This window comes from Poecile atricapillus, chromosome W, assembly GCF_030490865.1.
Source record: "Poecile atricapillus isolate bPoeAtr1 chromosome W, bPoeAtr1.hap1, whole genome shotgun sequence".
Taxonomy (NCBI): Eukaryota; Metazoa; Chordata; class Aves; order Passeriformes; family Paridae; genus Poecile; species Poecile atricapillus.
In genome coordinates, this window is record NC_081288.1 from 28,566,234 (window position 1) to 28,586,253 (window position 20,020).

The 20,020-nt window shown below is 36.3% G+C and overlaps 1 protein-coding gene across 1 annotated transcript in view; it reads right to left on the reverse strand.

Annotated features, from left to right (window-relative positions):
* The window catches only part of LOC131592079 (ubinuclein-2-like), a 52,004-nt gene that overhangs the window by 18,404 nt on the left and 13,580 nt on the right, over nt 1-20,020 (reverse strand). The window contains exons 4-12 of the mRNA XM_058863355.1: nt 14,729-14,866; nt 13,436-13,548; nt 11,913-12,411; nt 8,391-8,461; nt 7,575-7,704; nt 6,121-6,239; nt 5,371-5,484; nt 3,985-4,128; nt 672-722 (exon numbers count right to left, since the gene is read on the reverse strand). Of these exons, the coding sequence (XP_058719338.1) occupies nt 672-722; nt 3,985-4,128; nt 5,371-5,484; nt 6,121-6,239; nt 7,575-7,704; nt 8,391-8,461; nt 11,913-12,411; nt 13,436-13,548; nt 14,729-14,866 (1,379 nt within the window). The remainder of the gene's footprint in view (nt 1-671; nt 723-3,984; nt 4,129-5,370; nt 5,485-6,120; nt 6,240-7,574; nt 7,705-8,390; nt 8,462-11,912; nt 12,412-13,435; nt 13,549-14,728; nt 14,867-20,020) is intronic.

The following is a 20,020-nucleotide window of genomic DNA, read 5'->3' on the forward strand; positions in this document are numbered from 1 at the left end:
GTTCAGCATTTCACACTTGATTTCTTCAAGAGCAATCAATAGATTTACATCGTATAGGCAATTTTTGATCCTTTCCTAAGCAACTAGAAATACACCTGATTAAAAAAAGACTTTACTGTAGGTGGACCATGACTCAGTTTTGATATGATGCAGAAAAATATCCTATGTTAATCATATTTATCACAAAAGTTGAAATTTATGTTATTTAAAGTCATAACAATTTGAATTCTGACTGAATGTGGACAGTTCCTGAGAAGCACACAGTGTTGTCTGAAAATGAAGATGATAAAATCCCACTAAGAAACACAGCCTTCTGGGATTAGAGACATTTTTGAGGAAAAGAAAAAAAACCAGGAAGTACTGAAGTCTGAGTTCAGTTTAATATGTCAAAATTTAGGCAGTGCGTAATGCTTTGAGTAAAAGGTATTAATTCAAGAATTAATAACTCCTGGAGTTATCTAGCCACTTCACAAAATATGCCACAAGAACATTACAGTTATATGCCTAAACTAAAGCATTAAAAAAGATTATAAACATCACTGTAAGTATCTTCAAACAAATTCCAAAGTACCTCCCTTTCCTTCCCTCTGTCTAAAACACGTAGCAGGAAGATGAGAAAAGATGCTATGCACAACCTAAAGATCTTAGCAAGTTGTCACTATTATACTCACGGAGCAGAAGTGAGGTGATTGTGAACACTTCGGCTTTCTTTAAAAAGCATCCTAAAAGAGTGGTGAGAAAAGAAACATGAAGTGATTCTACAGTGATAAACAGCATGTGACCACCAAATACCCAAATACCTTCGGTTTTCAGTACCAGCCTTTGATTATCTGTCCCCAAGGGAGCTAATGATTACTTTGTATTGCTGTCATGGTATAGGTCTTGATATCCATAAACAGAAGAATCTAAAAGAATGTAATAACCTGCATTTATGCTCAAAATACCTCAGTAAACAGCCAAGCAAAAATCAACATAAGAAAATATTGCTTCCTTCAATTGGACAGAAGAAATACACTTTGAATGCTCTCTCGTCAAAGACTAATGAAATATTTCAAATATAAAATAAAAGATTATTGTGTATACATGTATACATGTCCAGCACACTGATCATAGGCTTGGGTTTGTGGTTATTAATCTCTTGTGGGATTTTTTAAAGCACAGAAGATAGAAGTCAGAACACAGTAGCCAAGCTTGTTTCTAGTTTTCTTCAGTAATTTTAGTATTGAAAAAACTTAAGTAAAAATTTGAAAGTTTAGTAAAAGAAAAACTTTAGGCTATTGTCTATCATTTCTTTGGCTTCTGTTACATTGGACTTAGACATATTACTACAGAGCCAAGGAATGGCAAGAGCCAGTATGACAAATCTCAACACTTCACATGCTTTTATTCAATGTTTTCAGCTCTTCAGTTGCCAAGAGAAAAGTGAAAATGATTGCTGACCTGTATCTATCCTACAGCTTACTATTCAAATGCAGCTACAAATAGACAATGGACACTTGGTCCCCTTCCTTGTTTCCAGATAGGCAAACTAGGACAGACAATTTTCTTACAGCACTGCCATCACATTGACACTGACCGCATCATGAACAGCTGTCTGAACAAGAGCTTTTCACCACTGATAATACAACCTGCAGAGCTACAATAATTACAAAAAATCTGAGTATCCAAGAATTTCATGTCATCTGGTAAGAAAACACTGACATCCTCTCACTACAGTTCAGGGCCTCATTTCTATTTCCAGCTACATTTTCACATTTTCTTCACCATACTAACCTCCAAATCTGTATTGCATTGTTCCGTCAGAGACTACTGAAAGCCTATGAAGAAACATCATGGAGCAAAACCAGCATTCCTCATTACATGCTTAATGGGCCACCACCCAACCTATTCAGCTTCTCCAGAATATTTCCCTCTCCAACTCCTTCTTGGTGCTTTATCCACTCCTTAATATTTTCAATTTGGAAATGAAAATTCAAAATTAATCGCAGGCCCAAGTAATTTGTAGCATCATCCTTCAAGGCTGAAGACAAAATTTTAAGGCTATCAAAGGACAGAAATCATTGACATGGTACAAAGAAAGGACAGAGCAGTATATGAGGTCACTTCCAACCTTGACAATCCTCTGATTCTGTAATTTCCAGTTATGATCAATACCTTACACCTCTTGCTTCCTTATGGAGCTATGAGAAACATTAAACACAGTTAACTTTGGAAGTGCAAGATATTTTCCGTCTAAAATGAACACACGAAGTTCTGGTACCATATACCAATTCTGATTAGTAAGAATTCCTTAAAAAAAAAAAACATGGTCAGTAGATCAGTTTTAGCATTAAATACCTATTTTTTTTTTCAAGTTCATATAGTTCCTTTTCACTTGAGGCCACATATAAAAATGAAAAATTATAAGCCTTCAGCATAATTCCTAACCCAGTATCCAACAAAATGAGCATTTGGAATAAGAATTATGTGCTGTATTAGGAATTACCACTGCCAGACTCCAGGAAATACTTTCTTTTCCTCTTTCCATGCATAACTGTTTGCCTACAAATTATAATACATCACTTCCTTAACAGAAAGCAGGAAAGTGCCAACCAGTAGATACAGGACAATTTGTAAATTATCATGGTACTAAAACCACCCAGTTAGTAAATGAAGTCTTGCTGGTCAACAGGAGGTTATTATCTGTTACCTGTTTGGGTTTGCTTGGTCTGTTGCTCGTTTTCATTTGTTTTGGGGGGCATTTTGGTTTATTGTTTAGTTTTCATCTTTTGTTGTTGAAGCCAATTGTATGGATAGTTTAAAAGCTCATAGAAACTTCCAGCAGACTTAAATGGAAAGGAGAGAACCATATGTTTAATGGCTTCTCAATACAAAGTTTTAATATGCTTCACTTCTATGTAATCTTGAATCCCCCTCACACTATCTCTTGACTGTTTCTCCACTATCACAGTGATCTTCCTATCTTAAACCAAACTGGGAAACTCTGTCTCATCTAATTCAATTGAATCTTCATAACAGACAATTCAGTCATTGATCTCACTCCTTAGCATACTTCCACAAAAAACTAAATCACTGAACAAAAATAAGTCAGCTGTATGCCAGGAAGTGTGAAACTTCATTCATTCCTTATGTTACCATTTAACCAGCTATTTCTACACTGACTGTTCTAAGAAATATCTCAGTAAAGTTATTTTTACAGCTTGATACAGATTTGACTAAACTAAACTCAAGGTATTCTTGAACAAGTTGATTAGTTGTATCATTTAGCTTTTACAATCAGGTTGAGGTTTGATTAAATTATCTTTTGCGGTGAGTACTACAGAAAGAAAGAACTCAGGCCAAACCATACTTGCTTCCCTTTCACTCCAAACCCTTAGGAATCTCTGCCAAACCTGTATTTCACAATGGTTTACTACTGCTCCCATTTTATTTCTCCCTCTTTTTTGTCTGGTTGTTTCTTCCTATGTCCATAAGAAGCAAGTATAGAAACGGGTACATTTTTAAATGCTGTAAAACAGAGGATCCCAACTGCAAACAAGAAATAGAGAGCAGAATCCTTAAGTCTGTTGTCAACACTGCTATTAAAATTCTGTGTGAGCAGTCTGATAAAGCAATGTTCCAACATACAGGCAAAACTGATTTCTAGATCAGTATCACTTGCTATAAAAGGAACTTTTCCATACAGAACTTTCCAAGCTGTTACCCTCCCACCTCATACTTCTCAAATGAAACATTCAGTCTCTAGGAGATGATAAAAGCAAGCAACTCTCCAAGGAAAACAGTAGGGTTTCACACACTCAGGCTTACAAACAAGACAGAAAATTAATTTTAGATAAACATTTGTTCTTCCAAAATATTCCAGCTTCACAAACATACTCTTAAGTTCCAACCAATATCAACAGTACATGGTTGAGTCAAATGTAAGACAATAAATATAAACCAAATAACACCAAAGTGAATACATACATAAAGCAGGTATCTTACCTTGCCTGCATCCAGCCTTTAGGCCAAAGTGGTTTCACTTCTGTTTCCATGAAGGTTTTGAGGTAATCTTCAGCAGACTGACTTCTATTTGGCTCTAGCTCATAACATCCCAGCTTGATCTTAACAAGATTACATAACAGAGACCTGCAAAAAGAAACAAAATAAATATATTGAAAGACACAATCCTTTCAAAAGCTCAATATAAAAAAGCTAAGAAATTGAAGGTGCTGTCTACTGATAATTGGAAGAAGTGCTTGGTTCCAACTGTGTTTTTTGGAAGTTTGTACTTCTCAAAGTATTGCTACTACAAACTGGTATGGTCTACCATTGTCACTTCTCCATTTCCAAAAGACTCTATTGCTCTTGTTTTCATCCTACCATCATTTTGCAATTTTTTTTTACATTTTCTTTGTGTTTTTCTCATAGTTGGAACATTTCCTCTCAATGTTCACAGTGACCTCTCATTTGTCTGAAAGGAAGTGAAATCCATTCTACACTGAGTACTTCAACAGAGGGTTCTTTCTTACAGGGATTTTGTCTTTTGTTCTTAAAAACATAAAACTGCACACAGTTAAGTAACATCAGCCTTCCAGAGCCTCTTCAATGAAAAAAGCAACAGATTTAAATATCTCTCCTGTCCAGGTCAGTCCAAGCTATATTGCTTGTACATATTTCATGAAGCTTTCTTCCCTGTTGTCTTCACATACTAAAAAGACTCACTGAGAGAAGTCCACCAGCCCCTTTAAAAGATATAGATTAGATAGACAGACAGACAAATAGATAGATAAAAAAAGTAGTCATCTCAGTTTTCAGAAAAATCTGTTCTAGGAAACCAAACTCTAGTTTCAGGTAAGAATCTGTGCTACTCTTGAGAGACATCAAAGAATTTGTGTTCAGAAGGAAGAGAAGGGGTTAAAATTAATGCATTTTTCTAGCTGCTGGACTGGGAGGTTTGCCAAATCAATACCACCAATCCTGATTGCCTGTCCTCCTGTGGCAGAAATCTCTGGTGCCCATTGGTTTTTGTAACATATTCCTAGAAAGGTGGGAAGCAGTTGTAACACTGCTTACACACCTGATCTTTGCCTAAAGAAGCTCAAAGTCCTGGAGTCAGAAAGCGCTTGTGTATTTGGATAAATCAGAAAAACAAGCAGTGAAATTTCAAAGGATTGGACAGACACAGGATTTTCCTTTCAAGTTATATAAGGTGTTTCACCATTACAGAATTCCAGTTTGCCTATTTAACACCAACACTTTTCAAAACCTCTTCAAGGTGTAATTCTGGGCAAAATGATTTATTCTATAGTATCATGTAATAACATCCTCTTGGAGATCCCTTTATTAGTTCAGTCAAAATTCTTCATGGAAAAGGTAGCTTTGTCTTACCTCACTGTGTCATCCCAGTGAAACTTCTTTCTGGGTCCAACAACCCTCTTTCCTGGTTTCTCATCATCATCTTCCTCTGATCCATTTTTCTCTCGTTCATCTTCTGCTTGCAACCTACAGGTGGAACAATTATTTTCTTTAGAGCTATACTACACAGACAAAAAATTTCATTGAAAAAGGAGTGTCATTCTAGGTGTTAGGGGGAAAAATAACCCACAGAAAACCTGTTTTCAGATTTTTGCTATACTTCCTTACAGGATAAACAGTTTAATCTCCCTCTCCCCACTACTTTGTGGTTCTCAGACAAGTGAAAATGACACACTGTACAGATGCTTTCACTGATGCCCCTATGAACTTCAAGCAGTGCCTCTAATGGGAAGTGGCAGGATACTTATCAAACTATTAATATCCTTAGAAGTCTAAAATTAGTTAACTTTGATCCAAACAATTACAATGAACAAGGACAAAATATATCAATAACCTCAACATACCATCCTCCTCCATTAATTCCTCATTTTAGGAATCAACCAGTAATCCTTCAGATGTTTTTTTCCTATCAAAACCCATCTCAGATAATAATTTCTCTCTGGTGTCAGACAATAACACACAAAATTAAGTATTTTGTACAATTCAAAAAAGACACCCTTAAACTGGAGCAGAGCAATTTTCTGAGCTAAGGAAGTAAACAACATGGATACAAACTTCCAGCTGGGTTCTAAATAGGCATGCACAGTCTCCAGAATAACCTACTTGGCATTCTTGGCTTGATTGCGGGCCTGACAGTCCTCTTGATACTTGCATAACTGTTCAGGCATGACATTACTGACAGCCAGTTTCAGCTTCTGCAATGGTTCTCTCAAGCGGTCGTCCTGTGAAAAGAGGAGCACCAAAATAATCCTATTAGATGTAAAATAAAGAGCATTTCAGATAGTTTCATGAAAATTTCTGGATCACTCCCAAGGTAACATTCCCAGTACTATTTATGGACTGCAACAGACATATTCCACATGGCACTTGAATCCTGTTAGGTGTAACACCATTATATAAATGCACACATGTCTCACGTAAGTCTTGAGACTAGAAACAACAAAAGATAGCCACAAATAAGTGTCATGAATATCCCAGAACATTATGGCATGATCTCTTTAAATAATGTTTTTAAACTAAAATAGGGAAGGAGAAAAAAACTTAAGGGGGAAAAAGTGAGATAAATTGACCAATCAATATCTCAACATTTGCAAATAAGTATCCTATTAATCAGATCTCCAAAAACTGTGGTATAAAAACATCCCAGGTAATGAACAAAACATGAATATGTATTATATTATCCAAATATTAGATTGTTATTAAATGCAGTTTATGTACCTGAAGGGTAAGGACTATGTATTTAGAATTGTCTCCAAATAGTAAGAACTTCAAACATTAAGGCAATATACCATACACTTCACTACATGTTTTAAATTCACTTTTTACATCTTCTGACTTTACATTATTAGTTTTAATTCCTTATTGAAAATAACTAGCATATTTTATGTTTATCTGCTTAGAAATATAATTTAAATCTGTTTGCCTTATTATCAAGTACCAAGATCTCTGCACTCATCTTCAGATCCTCTCTAAGATTTAGTCCTGGATTTTATCTACAGAATTTGGTACTTCAGATGACAGTTAACTTTTCTATACAAAGATTGTTTTTATCTTTAAAAGAAAAGTAACTGAAAATGACATACAAGTAACTTTGTAAGACCTAGTAACGAAAGTAAATTTTGAACAAATAATGCAGGCTGGGTCATCTATTATCCATCTAGCTTTCCTTTTTTCTTGACACAAAAGTGAATACAAAAGTATGTTTTTTTAGCCTATCATAACCATTATTTCTAACTCTGCTGCTTTGATAGCTACCCTCTGACTACAGCAATACTCAGTATTCAGCAGAAACACTCCTTCATAGCCTGTATCCAGCTTTCAAGATGAACGCACTTTATTCTTGAATAAAGACTCTGAAATACTTAAAATATTTGTTCCTAACGCAGTTACAATATCAGGCACATGCAAAGAACCTTTTAAACTTATCTAGCAACTGACACAAAATATTTTGCTTGATTTGAGGCTGTATGGCTACTGCTCCGCTCTGCTGCATTCAGTCCTCCTTGCTGTCACAGAATTGACTCTTGCTGGAGCTCCTCTCTCCCATCATTGATTACCTGGACATTGAGGTGTAACTTCTTCAGGCGTTTTATCAGCGTGTCCTTATTGCACGGCACGAAAGCCTCCAGGTGTGAGTACACTCCATTGCGGATGGCAGGATTCACCTCCTGTAACTGTAGCTCAATGCTGACAAACAAAGAGGAGATGCTCAGTCAGAGACACACTCCAAGGTAAAGATGACATCTGAACAAAAACCTAAGGAAACTTTGGAAGCATAGCACATTCTAGCTAGGCATACTAGAAACAGTTGCTTGGGACTTTTTCAGATAAGCTTTTTTATAAAAGGAAGAAGTCCTTATCAATGGCAAAAAAACATTGATGTATGCACTTATCCAGTGATGTTGAACACTCATTCAAATTTAGTTTACACGTATCACTGCGAATCAAAAGTGGTATGATTTGACTATTATAGTCTTCTAGAGATTACGTTTGCTTCTTAGCATATGAACACATATTAAACCCTTAATTGAAGATTACAGAGAAAATAATCTGGCATTTGCCCTCATGAAAACTGAAGGTGTTTTGAGTTACAAAAGTGGGAGACAGGAGCAAATAACAGCAATTTTGTTGAATTTTACACATGAACTCAAGGACCAGGGCACTACAAAACATTTTACACTGGATAAAGACAGACAGGAATGACAGGAATTGTATGCATAAATAAATCTCTTTAGCTAATAACTAGCTTAGACTGATCTACCTTCAATGACTTTTAAGGGCTTTGTTGGAACAACCTCAATAATACTTCCTCTTCTGTACTTTTCCTTTCACCCCCTTTCCAAAAAGGGAAGGTTCTACAGATAAGCACTTACTCCAGAAGAATATTATTCATGTCTTGTGTGAAAAACTTCTTCCTGCCTTCTTCATCAAACATCTTGGCAGCCTGGAAATACAATAAAATAAAAAAAAAAAAGCATCCAAGTTCATAGAGTATTTTGAACCAACAATTTTTGTATCTTCACTTTTACAGCCCTATCATATTCTTCTTCCACAGATAACATTAATTGGAAAAGAATAAAGAAAATCGAGCTATTCTCAGCTGTTTAGAAAAAACTGAGGACTGTTATTGCTATGCTCAAATATATACACACCTTGCTCTAGGGCAGATAATCAATCTGTTTAGGATCTGCCTGGATCACTGATGTTAACATCTTTGGAATTACCATTAAGAAAATGGTAGATGCTTTATCACCTCATCACCACTAACATCTTACTATGACTGTTTTAAAAAGAGAAGCATTGTTTGACAGGTCAAGAAGGAAAGAGCATTAACTAACACATTGCTATTCCATCCTTTTCTACCTGTTATGTGCCTCATCCAGTTACATCTTCCCAGCTTTCTCAGAGCCCTCTCAAACCTTCACAGCAATTTCTACAAGGGGTTATGTATGCTAGAGGAATACCTCATCCCCCTTTCCTGCTGCTGTCCAGAATTCTTGCCATCTTTAGAATGCATCTCTAGTATTTTTATTTGGTCTCTTCCTGAGTCTGGTTGTGGGGGAAGGGAAGATAACCTTATTTATATATGTATTTCCTTTTATCAGAAGTTTTTACTGATCTCAAAGGAATTCCCATGCAGAATCCCTTTATCTTTGTTCTTATCACCTAGATCCACTTCTTTTTTTCACAAGGAATGACAGCTTATAAGACAAAGCCAATTCCCTATGTCATTCTACAAAAATCAGTAAGAATCTTTCTCGAGTGTACATCTACCCTGCAGAATTTTAGAAATTGAGAAAAAAGAGCCCCACTTTGAGAGGCCTACTGTCACCTTACATATTGGCATGGAACCAGACAGCAATATCTACAGGAGCTAGAAAATTATATGCATGCAGAAAAGTAGGCGTGTGGTATCATTATAGTGACTGACAAATGTTAGAGGCAGCCAACATGCTATGAGGCTGAATATCCAAATAATTAAGAAGCATTAATTATGTCTATAGAACCACAGAATGGTGACTTGAAACAACATAGCTAAAAACTACAAGTGTTAACATGAATAAACTAATTTATTATTATTAAATACTTACTGTTCTTGCTTTTTGTAACTGACCCATTTAAATTTGAAAGAAAAATATTTTCTAAAACTTGTGAACTCTACACTGCACAGGAAAACAGTGTGACACTCTGTCAAAGCTGTAAGGCAGCCCATTGTCTGAATGCTTTATGACTTCAGTCATGAACACTGATACTGGAGTTTAAGTTCCTGCAAGGAGTGCATTCCACTCATTGTTTTCTACCATAAATTCAGCTTCTGAGGGGATGGTACTATCTGTTTAAGAACACTGAAGCATTTGCCCTGCTAAAAAAATTAGAAAGGTTATAGATGCTTGCAAGTGATAGAGTACCAAAGAGACAAGTCAGAAAGTCTTAAATCCAATACCTTTATGCCTAATTATCACAGGGATTAGAATCATCATCTGGTTTACAGAAAACAGAAGGAAAAAGCTTTGACATTTTGGTCCCAGGTAGACCTTGAAAGGCAATTCCAGCATTATACTATTATGCTGGACAGCATTGCTGGCTTTTAAAGAGAGCAACACTGGCACATTCAAAAACTTCATCGCTATTACCCAACCATGGTTGGGTTTTATTTCCAGAGTGATTATCTTGACAGTGACCTCCAAAATAGAAAAAAATCCTTTTATTTACTTTCCTGCTTGTTATAATATTGCCTTCTGTCATGGTAGTTCAGAATAACCCACTCGGGGAACTAGAACACATTAATCTACCAAAGGAAGTCAGGATGCTTTTAGTGCCTTTAGTCAGTGGCTTTCTAGTCTTATTATTTTTTTAATCTTGATATATTATACTTCAGCCATAGAGCACAGACTTCTTCTTACAGCTTTATAAACTTTCCTTTGTGCTAAAGAGATCTAAAGCTGTGAGAGTCTGGTAAATATCTGACAAGACTCATTTATTTTTAGTGCTTTTTAGAAGATGTCTGATTGTAATTTTCAGGAGGTGTGGAAGTTGTCATCTTTAAGTAAGCGTACAGACTAGTTACTCCCCAAGTATAAACTTAAACTTGTTCTGCTCAGCCAGGAATCTTTCAGAAGATGCTGTCAAAAATGGAAGACAGAAGAGCTCCCAGCTGGTCTAGTGGAAGGTATCCCTGCCCAGAGCAGGGGTATTGGAGTGGATGATCTTAAAGGGCCCTTCCAACCCAAACCATTTGATGATTCTATAAGGAGTTATGTTTTCCAAGAGCCACTCAATCAATGGTGCCTCCCAACTTGTTTGAGATTGTTATATAGAGAAGCAACATGATTTAACTTGGGGTAAGTCACTAAAACTTCCTGACTTTTGGCCTAATTCAATTCTGCACTTTTGCTAGAAGCTTCTTATTGATTCATAGCAAAAATAACTTGCATAGTGAGAGGTAGACAGAGAAGCTCCTTCACTTTGGTAAATACTAATTCCTTGGCTGTATTTAGCTTGGTATGTTTAAAAATAAATAAGAAAACTAGAAGACATTTCTATGCAGGTAAGAGCAAAGCAAGCCCTGCAATTGTTTAAACTATTTTCTCTTTGTCCAAAAAGACAGTAACTCAAACTGCTTTTTCAAAACTTACTATGAGTAAGCTGCACTTTATTCTAAATAAGGAAAAGCTTTAATATCATAATCTGAACAAGCAACAAATTTATTCTCAACTTAGGATAACATCCACAACTGAAACAAGGAGTATGTAATACCTTAATAGCTTTGATCCCTTTCAGTAACTTACTGGAATATTCATAACTTGTTCATTTAACATCTTTCATTCCATTTTTGCAAAGTTCAGATTCCATTCTAACCTTACAGAAGAAAGTTTTGTGGTTGGCTGGTTTGTTTTTTGTAGTTGGGTGGTGGTTTCTGGTTTTGGTGGCTTTTTGGTTGTGGGGTTTTTTTCCCCCCCACCACTGGCAAGTTAAAGCCAAAAAACTAATACATGAACTTGTAAGCTGCAGTCATATTTCAGGTTATCTCCTCCAAAGTAAGAAAACACTCATTCCATTTTATCAAATAATAATTCACGTTAAAGGAACACCAGTATTTCCATTATGGAGAAAAACCCACAAATAAATGAACATTACAAGTTATTGTACACAGAAGATTTAGAAAACCCTGTTTCCACTGTGCAACAAACACTGCTTGAATAATTGACCTGCATCATCTCTGCCTGTTTTCATCTGATTATGAACACAGCCATGTGTTTAATATGTGTAAGCATCAATTCTTCATTTCTAAAGTTTCAGTCAGCAATCCAAGGATGACACTCAAGGTCCTAATTGTTCTTCCTTGTTCTCTCAGATTCTTGAATGCAATCCCCTACCAGTGAATTCATACTTACTGTTCGAAGGTCTCCAATGCGCTTTTCAAGTAGCATAGGCAGACCTTCTGGGAGGGCAGGCACCTGCTTGGGTGTCATGACCTGAGAGGTGTAGGTAGCCTGAGTGACATTTCCATTTTCTCCTGACAGCTCAGAGACCGGGCTGCCATCAGAAGTGCCATCAAGCAACTTATCAAAGTCAATGTCTCCCAGCATCTCCAGGGCACTTTCAGTTTCTTGCAGGAGCTCAGGTTCATTTGTGCTACCAAAAATGGAGAGGACAGGATCATTGATCCTAAGATTCAAGTCAGAGATATCATTTCCTGCACTGAGAGAGGAGGAAGGAATTTTACTAGGGGTAGAGGTTGCAACAGTCACTGGAGGTTTTGGACTAGGTTCTTTCTTCCTCATGGCTTCCTTCTCCTTTTGAAATTTACGGATCATGGCAGCCAGAGAGAGTGAGTCTTTATACAGTTTCTTTTTCTTCTTCTCAGACTTGTGTGAATTTAAGGCCATTACTCTGTAGAGGAAAGAAATCTTTAAATAGCATGTGACTTTTGAGGCCCCAGTAACCTTTAACAACAACACTCAAAGTTTAGTACAATTAAAAAATTATCAGGGGGAAGAAGCAAGTGCAGCTTCCATCTTCAGACCATTTTACCAATTACTATAAACCTTAGGTGCTCACATGATGACAGGTTCTCCCACTGATTTGTTACATTTTATACACATTAAGGCAAACATTATTGCATTTTGACTTCTCGATTTAATTATGGACTAGTTGGCACAAGTGTTAAAACTCAGGGCAGATTTATGATACTGAAATACTTAAACTTGCCTCTCAAGACTGCTGAATGGTGGCAGGTTGACTGTACAGCATATACGTTAAAAAAATTCCTTTCATTGCTAAGAATTTTTAAATGGAGGCTCAAAATCTATATTCTACTTAAACTGAGAATTTTCCACCAATTTATCACCATGATGAAAAATGAGGTCAATAAATTTTCAATATTCAGTGTGAATATTCACAATAAGACAGCTTCCATCCACTCGACAGAAGTTTTCTAGAAGCCAATTAAAAAACCCCACCACCTTAATACTTTTATGCTAGCGTCAGAATTCAGGAAAGCACGATGTCAGTAAGAAGTACATAGAAGACTAATTAAACTGTATTTACAGCTTTACAGAGGAGAAACAAAGAGACAGGAGGAAAATTATTTTTCATTAGAAGATGTAATTCCTAGAGCTAGCTTAGATGTTAGGGTAGGACAATAATGCTTTATGCAATTCATAAGACTCAAAAATTATCTTCTGTGATTTCTTTCCTTATTATTCCTTGGTCAAAGTTTCAGGGGACAAAAAAAAATTAGCCCACAGGACTGAGTCATACAAAAACCCCAAAATTCTGAAACAAAATCTGTAAGCTATTAATTACAGTTTAAAAGTACAATATTCAAAAGAGCTGTAATCTTGCTATGGCACAAGATCTTGAAGCCAAACCTCAAATATAATTCAAGGGTTCCAATAAAGAACAAGAAACCTACCCCAACTGCTTAGGAACTTTCATTTTCCGAGGCTTCTTCTCCTTTTCTGTCCCTTCATCTTTTCGCTTGCGTTTCTTCATTCCACGATCTTCACTTTCTTTTAACTTTGCTATCTAGAAAAGAGATCAAATAAAGGACAATGATTCTTCCACCCTAAAGGACTTCTATAGAAAGAAGCGTTCAATTTTTTTACCCTTTCCAATTCAGAGCCAGGAAAAACACCTCCATGTGTGTAAAGACAAATGGTAGGATGGATTCCTAGTACCAATTGCAGTTAATGACATGTGTTAATCATTAATAATTTTTAAACAGTTATGAAATTTAGAGTTTTCAGTAAGATAAATACTCTAAGGTACATGCAGACTGCTGCCCAGCCAGTATGGCCAACCGCTACCTTGGAAGATGGAATCTCCCCACCTTCCTCAACTACCACAGTTTCATTGCTGACTATGAAGCTGCACAGTATGGAACATCTTTGCTGGTCAATACAGACCACCCGCCTCCCCTCCCTTGTCGATCCTTAGATTACTTGAGGGTGCAGGGCAGGGAAAAAGAAAGCCTTCAGACTGTGCAAGCATCAGCCAGCAACAGGCAAAATTCTGGTGCAGTTATCAACACCATTTTAGTCACAAATGAAAAGCACGGCATCATACAAGCTGCTAGAAAAGGTTAACTGTATCCCAGTCACAGTCAATACAAGAACCTTAAAATCTAAGAGTTATAGAGCAGGAAAGGACACCAGGAAGCACTAAGTTCTCAGAATCAGCATACAACTTGTGAATGTCATATTGCAATTATGTTTGCATTGCCTAACTTGTCTAAGTTTATAGAACATCATGCTGTTTGTAAAGATTCTATATATAATTTTAATATAGCTATTCTTATCAAGTGAGTTAACTTTATCATCAGGTGTTTTGGTTTAAGTACTATTCTCAGTATTAGGAACAATTTCAAATCATGCAAACTTCATGCAAAATCATTAAGAGCAGTGTTGATGAATTTAAGTTCTCATCTATAATAAAATTCTTACAAAATTACAGAATAATCTGTCAGTTCAAGATGGGTGGACACAACTTGTTAAGCTGCCTAAAGACATGCTTAGTCTTACAAGACTGGATAGCCTGTGGACATCCCGAGTTAGTTCCTGAATGCTAGTACATGAGCCACAAAACATAAAATGCAGTAAAACAGTACCATGCATCATTCTGCTTTTGTACTCTTCATTTGAGCCATTCTAAGCATATCAAATATTTCTAATGTCCACCTAGCTTCTACTTCTGTATAATCACTCACTTTAGGCGGCCTATGTTTTTTGTCTTCTGCAAAGTCTTCATCTTCTGATTCAGATGCCTGGCGAAACTGCAGTGTACCGGTGTTGATATAAAACCCTCCATATTTGGTTGTCAGGGATGCAGGAACCAATTCATCATACTGGGCAGGAAAAGGAAGATGAACTTATCAGTATTTCTTAATAAACTAAACAAGTAGTTCATTTACCAGTCCTTATACACAAAAAAATATATATACCAATTCACAGCACAGCTTGCTATAATAGAAACAGGACAGCAATGCTATAGAAAATTTACTGGTTGAGGCAGAGAACATTAATATTACAGAGTATCCTCTGAACTTCCAAAACAATGACTTTTTTGGACAAAAAGGCATGATTATAGCAATAAAAGTACTACTTTCTGAAGGTAACTCACCACAGTGCCCTGCTCAAAACCTTACTTCTTTTAAAAAGTCCTCTGAAATTTTCTTTTCTTAAAAATGCTATCCCAGAAATTACAAACTTAACCACAGTATGTTACCTGACTTCCAATTTTAGGTGCTTAGTACAACATTGCATGTTAAACATTACAATGCCAGGACTTTTTTCATTTGAAAGCTAACATTCTCCCTTTGTTCAGACAATTTTAAAATCACAAAATGTTTCAAGCTCTATCAATTTATTTTGAAAAGTACTTAGTATTTATGAAGAAATTTCCAAGTTATAATTATAAAGTTGAATCTCAAAAATATTGAAATCCAAAGACATATAGAAAAGACGGTCAATAATCAGTATAGTGGATGACAATATTAATTCTATTATTACATGCAAATAACAACCTCCATGCCATGTAAAATATACTGAAGATAAAATTTTTTAACAACTGAAAAGTCTAGGCTACCAAACACTTTTAGGTAGGAGGAAGAGTTATCCAGAAAAGAAAAACAGTAAATATGTACTTCAACAAGGAAGCTGGAAAAAGAGCCTGAACTGGAAGCCTACTGAGGGATTTAATCTGAATAAGTAGTTAGAAACTTCCCTGACTCATCACCTTTTATCTTTCTGGAACAGAAAGCTTAATATGCAGTACAGAAAGACAAAATAGGAAAGGAAAAGTGGTGACAGCATTTATAAAGTATCCTAAGATGAGAGTGGAAGTTGTATAAGAATTTCAGAGAAAACTCATGCTTTTTTCCACAGCTCTCACAACCAGCTTCATTAGGTGCAAGGAAAATGAAAGTAGAGAAAAGAAATTATCTACAGTGCTTAATGACAGAGCAGACATTTCCCATTTGAGCTGACAGGGTGTGAACTGAATTAGCGAGGCTGGGGCAGTAAAGGATCAAAACTGGAGAATACAGAGTAGTTGCCAAGTTAGAAGGAAAAAGCACACAGACAAAGCTGAGACCATTAGCATAAAAAGCAAAAGCCAACAGAGTAAAGAGATGTGGAGCAGTACAGGAAGGCCTAGGTAACACACAAGTGAGGATTAAAGGCAGTCCACAAATGAAGAATCATGAATCCCAGCAAATTATCTCGCTGTGTGGCACAGATCCACTGGAACAAGACAACAAAAAAGGCAGAATTAATTCAACATACAGAGTGACTGTATTCCATAATAGTCAACAGGCAAGTAAGATCAGCAAGATGTGGATGTATAACTAAGCAGCTGAAGTTTCAACAGTTTCTGTTGAGGACTATGAACTTAGTCAGACTTTCAAAGACTTTTCTGACATTCAGTTCCTCTCAACCCTTGAATAAGACTACTTTACCAAAATCTGGTTCTACCCTGAGCCTGCTGAACAAGGTATAACTTTTAACTCAATGTTGTATTTTAGACATAGGGGCCTGCAGACCACAGTGTAGTTAGTACAACCCCCTTTGAGCTAAGCTTACTATTTTCTAGTGCCAGAACAGAAAATGAGTATGTTTGTATAAGGTATTAGCAACAGAGATTAAGCTTCATTTTGAAGTGCTTCCAGAACTCTCAGTTAAAGGGAACATGGCTCTGGCAAATTCTAAATCTTCTTATGAATTGTTTTCAAAACCTTTGCTTTAAACTAGTTTTTTTTTGTGCATGAAATCACACAATTTATCTTATGAACAAAAATAAGTTTAAAGCCCTTTACAGTGTTCTGTTCTTCCTTACACATTTCAAGGACAAGAATCAAAAAATCTCAGACCTACAAAGAGACAGAACTTGACAGACTCCTGTGAACACAGGTTTGTCCTACGACTGATTATGGAATCATTCTGCAGATAACAAAAGACTGTCTGACCATCTAAAAGCAGGTTCATATGTAAGTTATTTTTAACTATTGTCCTTGAGCTACATTACATTACTTGGCTTTTAGTGCCATAAATCTAATTAAATGTTTTGGTATGAAAGATAATTCAGTTTTTAAAAAAAATAAGTTAACTGGTCTCAACTTCATCACTATACCAAGAACAAAGAATTTTTATGGATTATACCAATTTAGTTCTGAAATCCAGATCCATAACAGTATCTTATATTAATATTGTCTACTCTTGTGTCCAGGTATTTTGACTACAATCCTCAGACATTCTACTGTGATCCTTTTCCTCATTAACCTCCCTTTCATACAACAACCTACAAAAGTACATATGTGAAAAAGTTTTTAAACATTTCTGTACTAATTTTTGGAAATGAGATTTGATGCAAACATGTCCAAATGTTTTAAAAAATGTAGATTATTTGTTGTGAAACAACTAATACTTAGCTAAAAGACAAGCAGGGATAATTTTTATACCTTGTTTAGTTTATTTTTGAGGTAGCTCTAACCAGCTTGGGGTGGAGGGAACTGTTTAGTTTTGATCATCAGTAGCCCACTGAATAAAGGCCAAGCTACTGAAATTATGTCAAATACAGTTCCTTCAGTGAAACAGACTAAATATCCACACAGTTCCCTACACACTTCAGGATTCTTCAAACATATAGAATTGACTGATCTCTATGCTTCTTCAAGATGCAAAGAACTGAAATGCACTCTTTGGCTTTGACATCCTTTAAGGCTCAGTTTTCAAACACAAACATCTAACTACCACCATTCCAAAACTACAGTACAACAGAACCTACAAGGAAATCTTGAACAAGGTTTAGGGGAAACAATGCATCGCTTCACTACTCCAAGGAGACATCAAAAAGCAAGCACAAAGAGCTTTCCTGTGAAACAAAGGCTTCTCCTCCAAAATGTGCAGGGAAATTGGTGGGTTTGTTTGTTTTTCTTTTAACCCTAGGGAGAAGGACAGCTGGAATAGCTCAACAGAAAAAAGCATAAGAGATTATAAAACATATAATACTTGGCCCAGGTTAGTGTCATAGGAGAATCCTAGTTTAGTAGTCGGGGTATCATAATCCGTCAGACTACCAGAGCACCTTGAGAGAAGTACCAATAGACATCTATTCTCCTGTTTTGTTCCCATCTCAACTGACACCTTTTACACCTTTCCACCAGCCACCAGAGTTAGGTTATTAGCTTAAGTGACGTTCACAGCAAACAGATTACATTCTTATCACCTCAAAAACATTTCAGCTGAAGTTATAAAATGTATGACCAGTCATGTGACCACTTTTACCTGTGGTAATTGAACAACTCAATTCTTTTAGAGCTTGAGCTCTGACCTGACCCACAATGGAAATCTAGTTCAGTATTAAATAATTTTGTAATGTATTACTTAATCTCTCCAGGTTTAATGTTACAGAACTACTAGAAGACTCTGCAGAAAAGAAGTTACACTTTCCTTTTCCCCTCATTTAACATGAAGAGCAGACTTTCCATAAATGACACTCAAGACAAATGCTCTTATCAAAGATGTGATATTTTGGCATGTTATAAACCTCCCTTTGTATTACATTAGTAATCATATTGTTTGTGTATTTTTTGGGAAACACTTAAGTTCACTGTACTGCTTAAACAAATTCAGCTACTCAAAGAATAGCTAATCCTAGACGATGATCTACCCCCTCTAGTAGCTCAGATTACTTTGAAAAGTGATTTTGTGCTCGTCAAAAAATTAAATCTAGCAAAATACAGGATGTTGCTGCAACCATTATTTCCTTCTCCTGCAAATTTAAAGAGTGGTACTACACAGGCCAGATACAAGTCTCAGGTGTTTTCAAGAACCTATGCAGGTGCTGAACTTTCAGTTTATTCTTATTCTTTCCTAAAGAAGGGTATGCCTTTTTGCAGAAGGAGCTCAAAACCATTACTACTGCTTTAACAAGCAGCAGATGCGTTCTGCAAATTTAACTACCTTTATTCCCCTAGCCATTTTGGTTCTTGTATCTGCTTAGTTCTTGCACCTGTATCTATTTGTTTGATACCCCACTTTATAGCTTGATATATTTTGGAGTGAGGAGGACAAAAAGCAAAGAAACTCTGAATTGAAACTCGGCCTTGTACTCACTCAAAATGCATAGGACGTGTCAGGGGCCAGCCGGCAGGCATCCCCTGAAGACATGCAGGAAGCAAACACAATGTGTTATTAAAGGTGGCACAGTGCACTCAGCTAAATGAGCACTATTCCCCAAACACAAAACTTCCAAGCCTGGGCAAAGTGAAAATGAACAAGGAAGACAGTACTAATATAAACACAACAATCCAGAGACAATGAAACAGTTGGCAAGTGAACCTCTTAAAAACAGAAGCTTTAATGCACCCTCATGTATTCAGTGTGGATGAAGTTTGCTACTGAGGTCTACAAAAGCAGCTGTTTCCAGATGAAAAATGCCACAGTGTTCAATTTCTCTCAATACACCATGGAAGTACATTTAATAATGGATCCTGTGGAGTGTTTTTCTGTAAATGCCTCTAACATTTGCAGGTCGATAGCTTGGTTGTTTCGTTAGGTTTTTTTTAAGAGACAGTAATCTTCCTAAAACAACATTACTCCTTTCCATAGCTAGCATAAAACAAACTCCTTGGAGTAGGAAGAATGAGGGAACAGTATCAAGTTGGTCTGAAACTACATCTGGCCTAGACCCTCACAAAAATGGTAAAAATTTCCATCAATACACTGAGCTGCCACTCCCTGAAGAGATACTATTCTTGCTGGGAAAAAGTTTCTCAGATATTCAAGAGTCTTGTCCAAAATAACCTTACTGACAACCCATCAGCTTCAGGTTTTAGGGGCAAGCCAGTGTAGGAAAGAAGAGGATATTACATCTATCATACCTTTTGATGTCTGGAGATTACAAGATGAAAACAAACTTATTCTCGAAACATGCGAAAACCATGTATCATGACACAGAATTTCTGCAGAGACCAAGCCCTTAAAGTATGAAAAGTATCCTA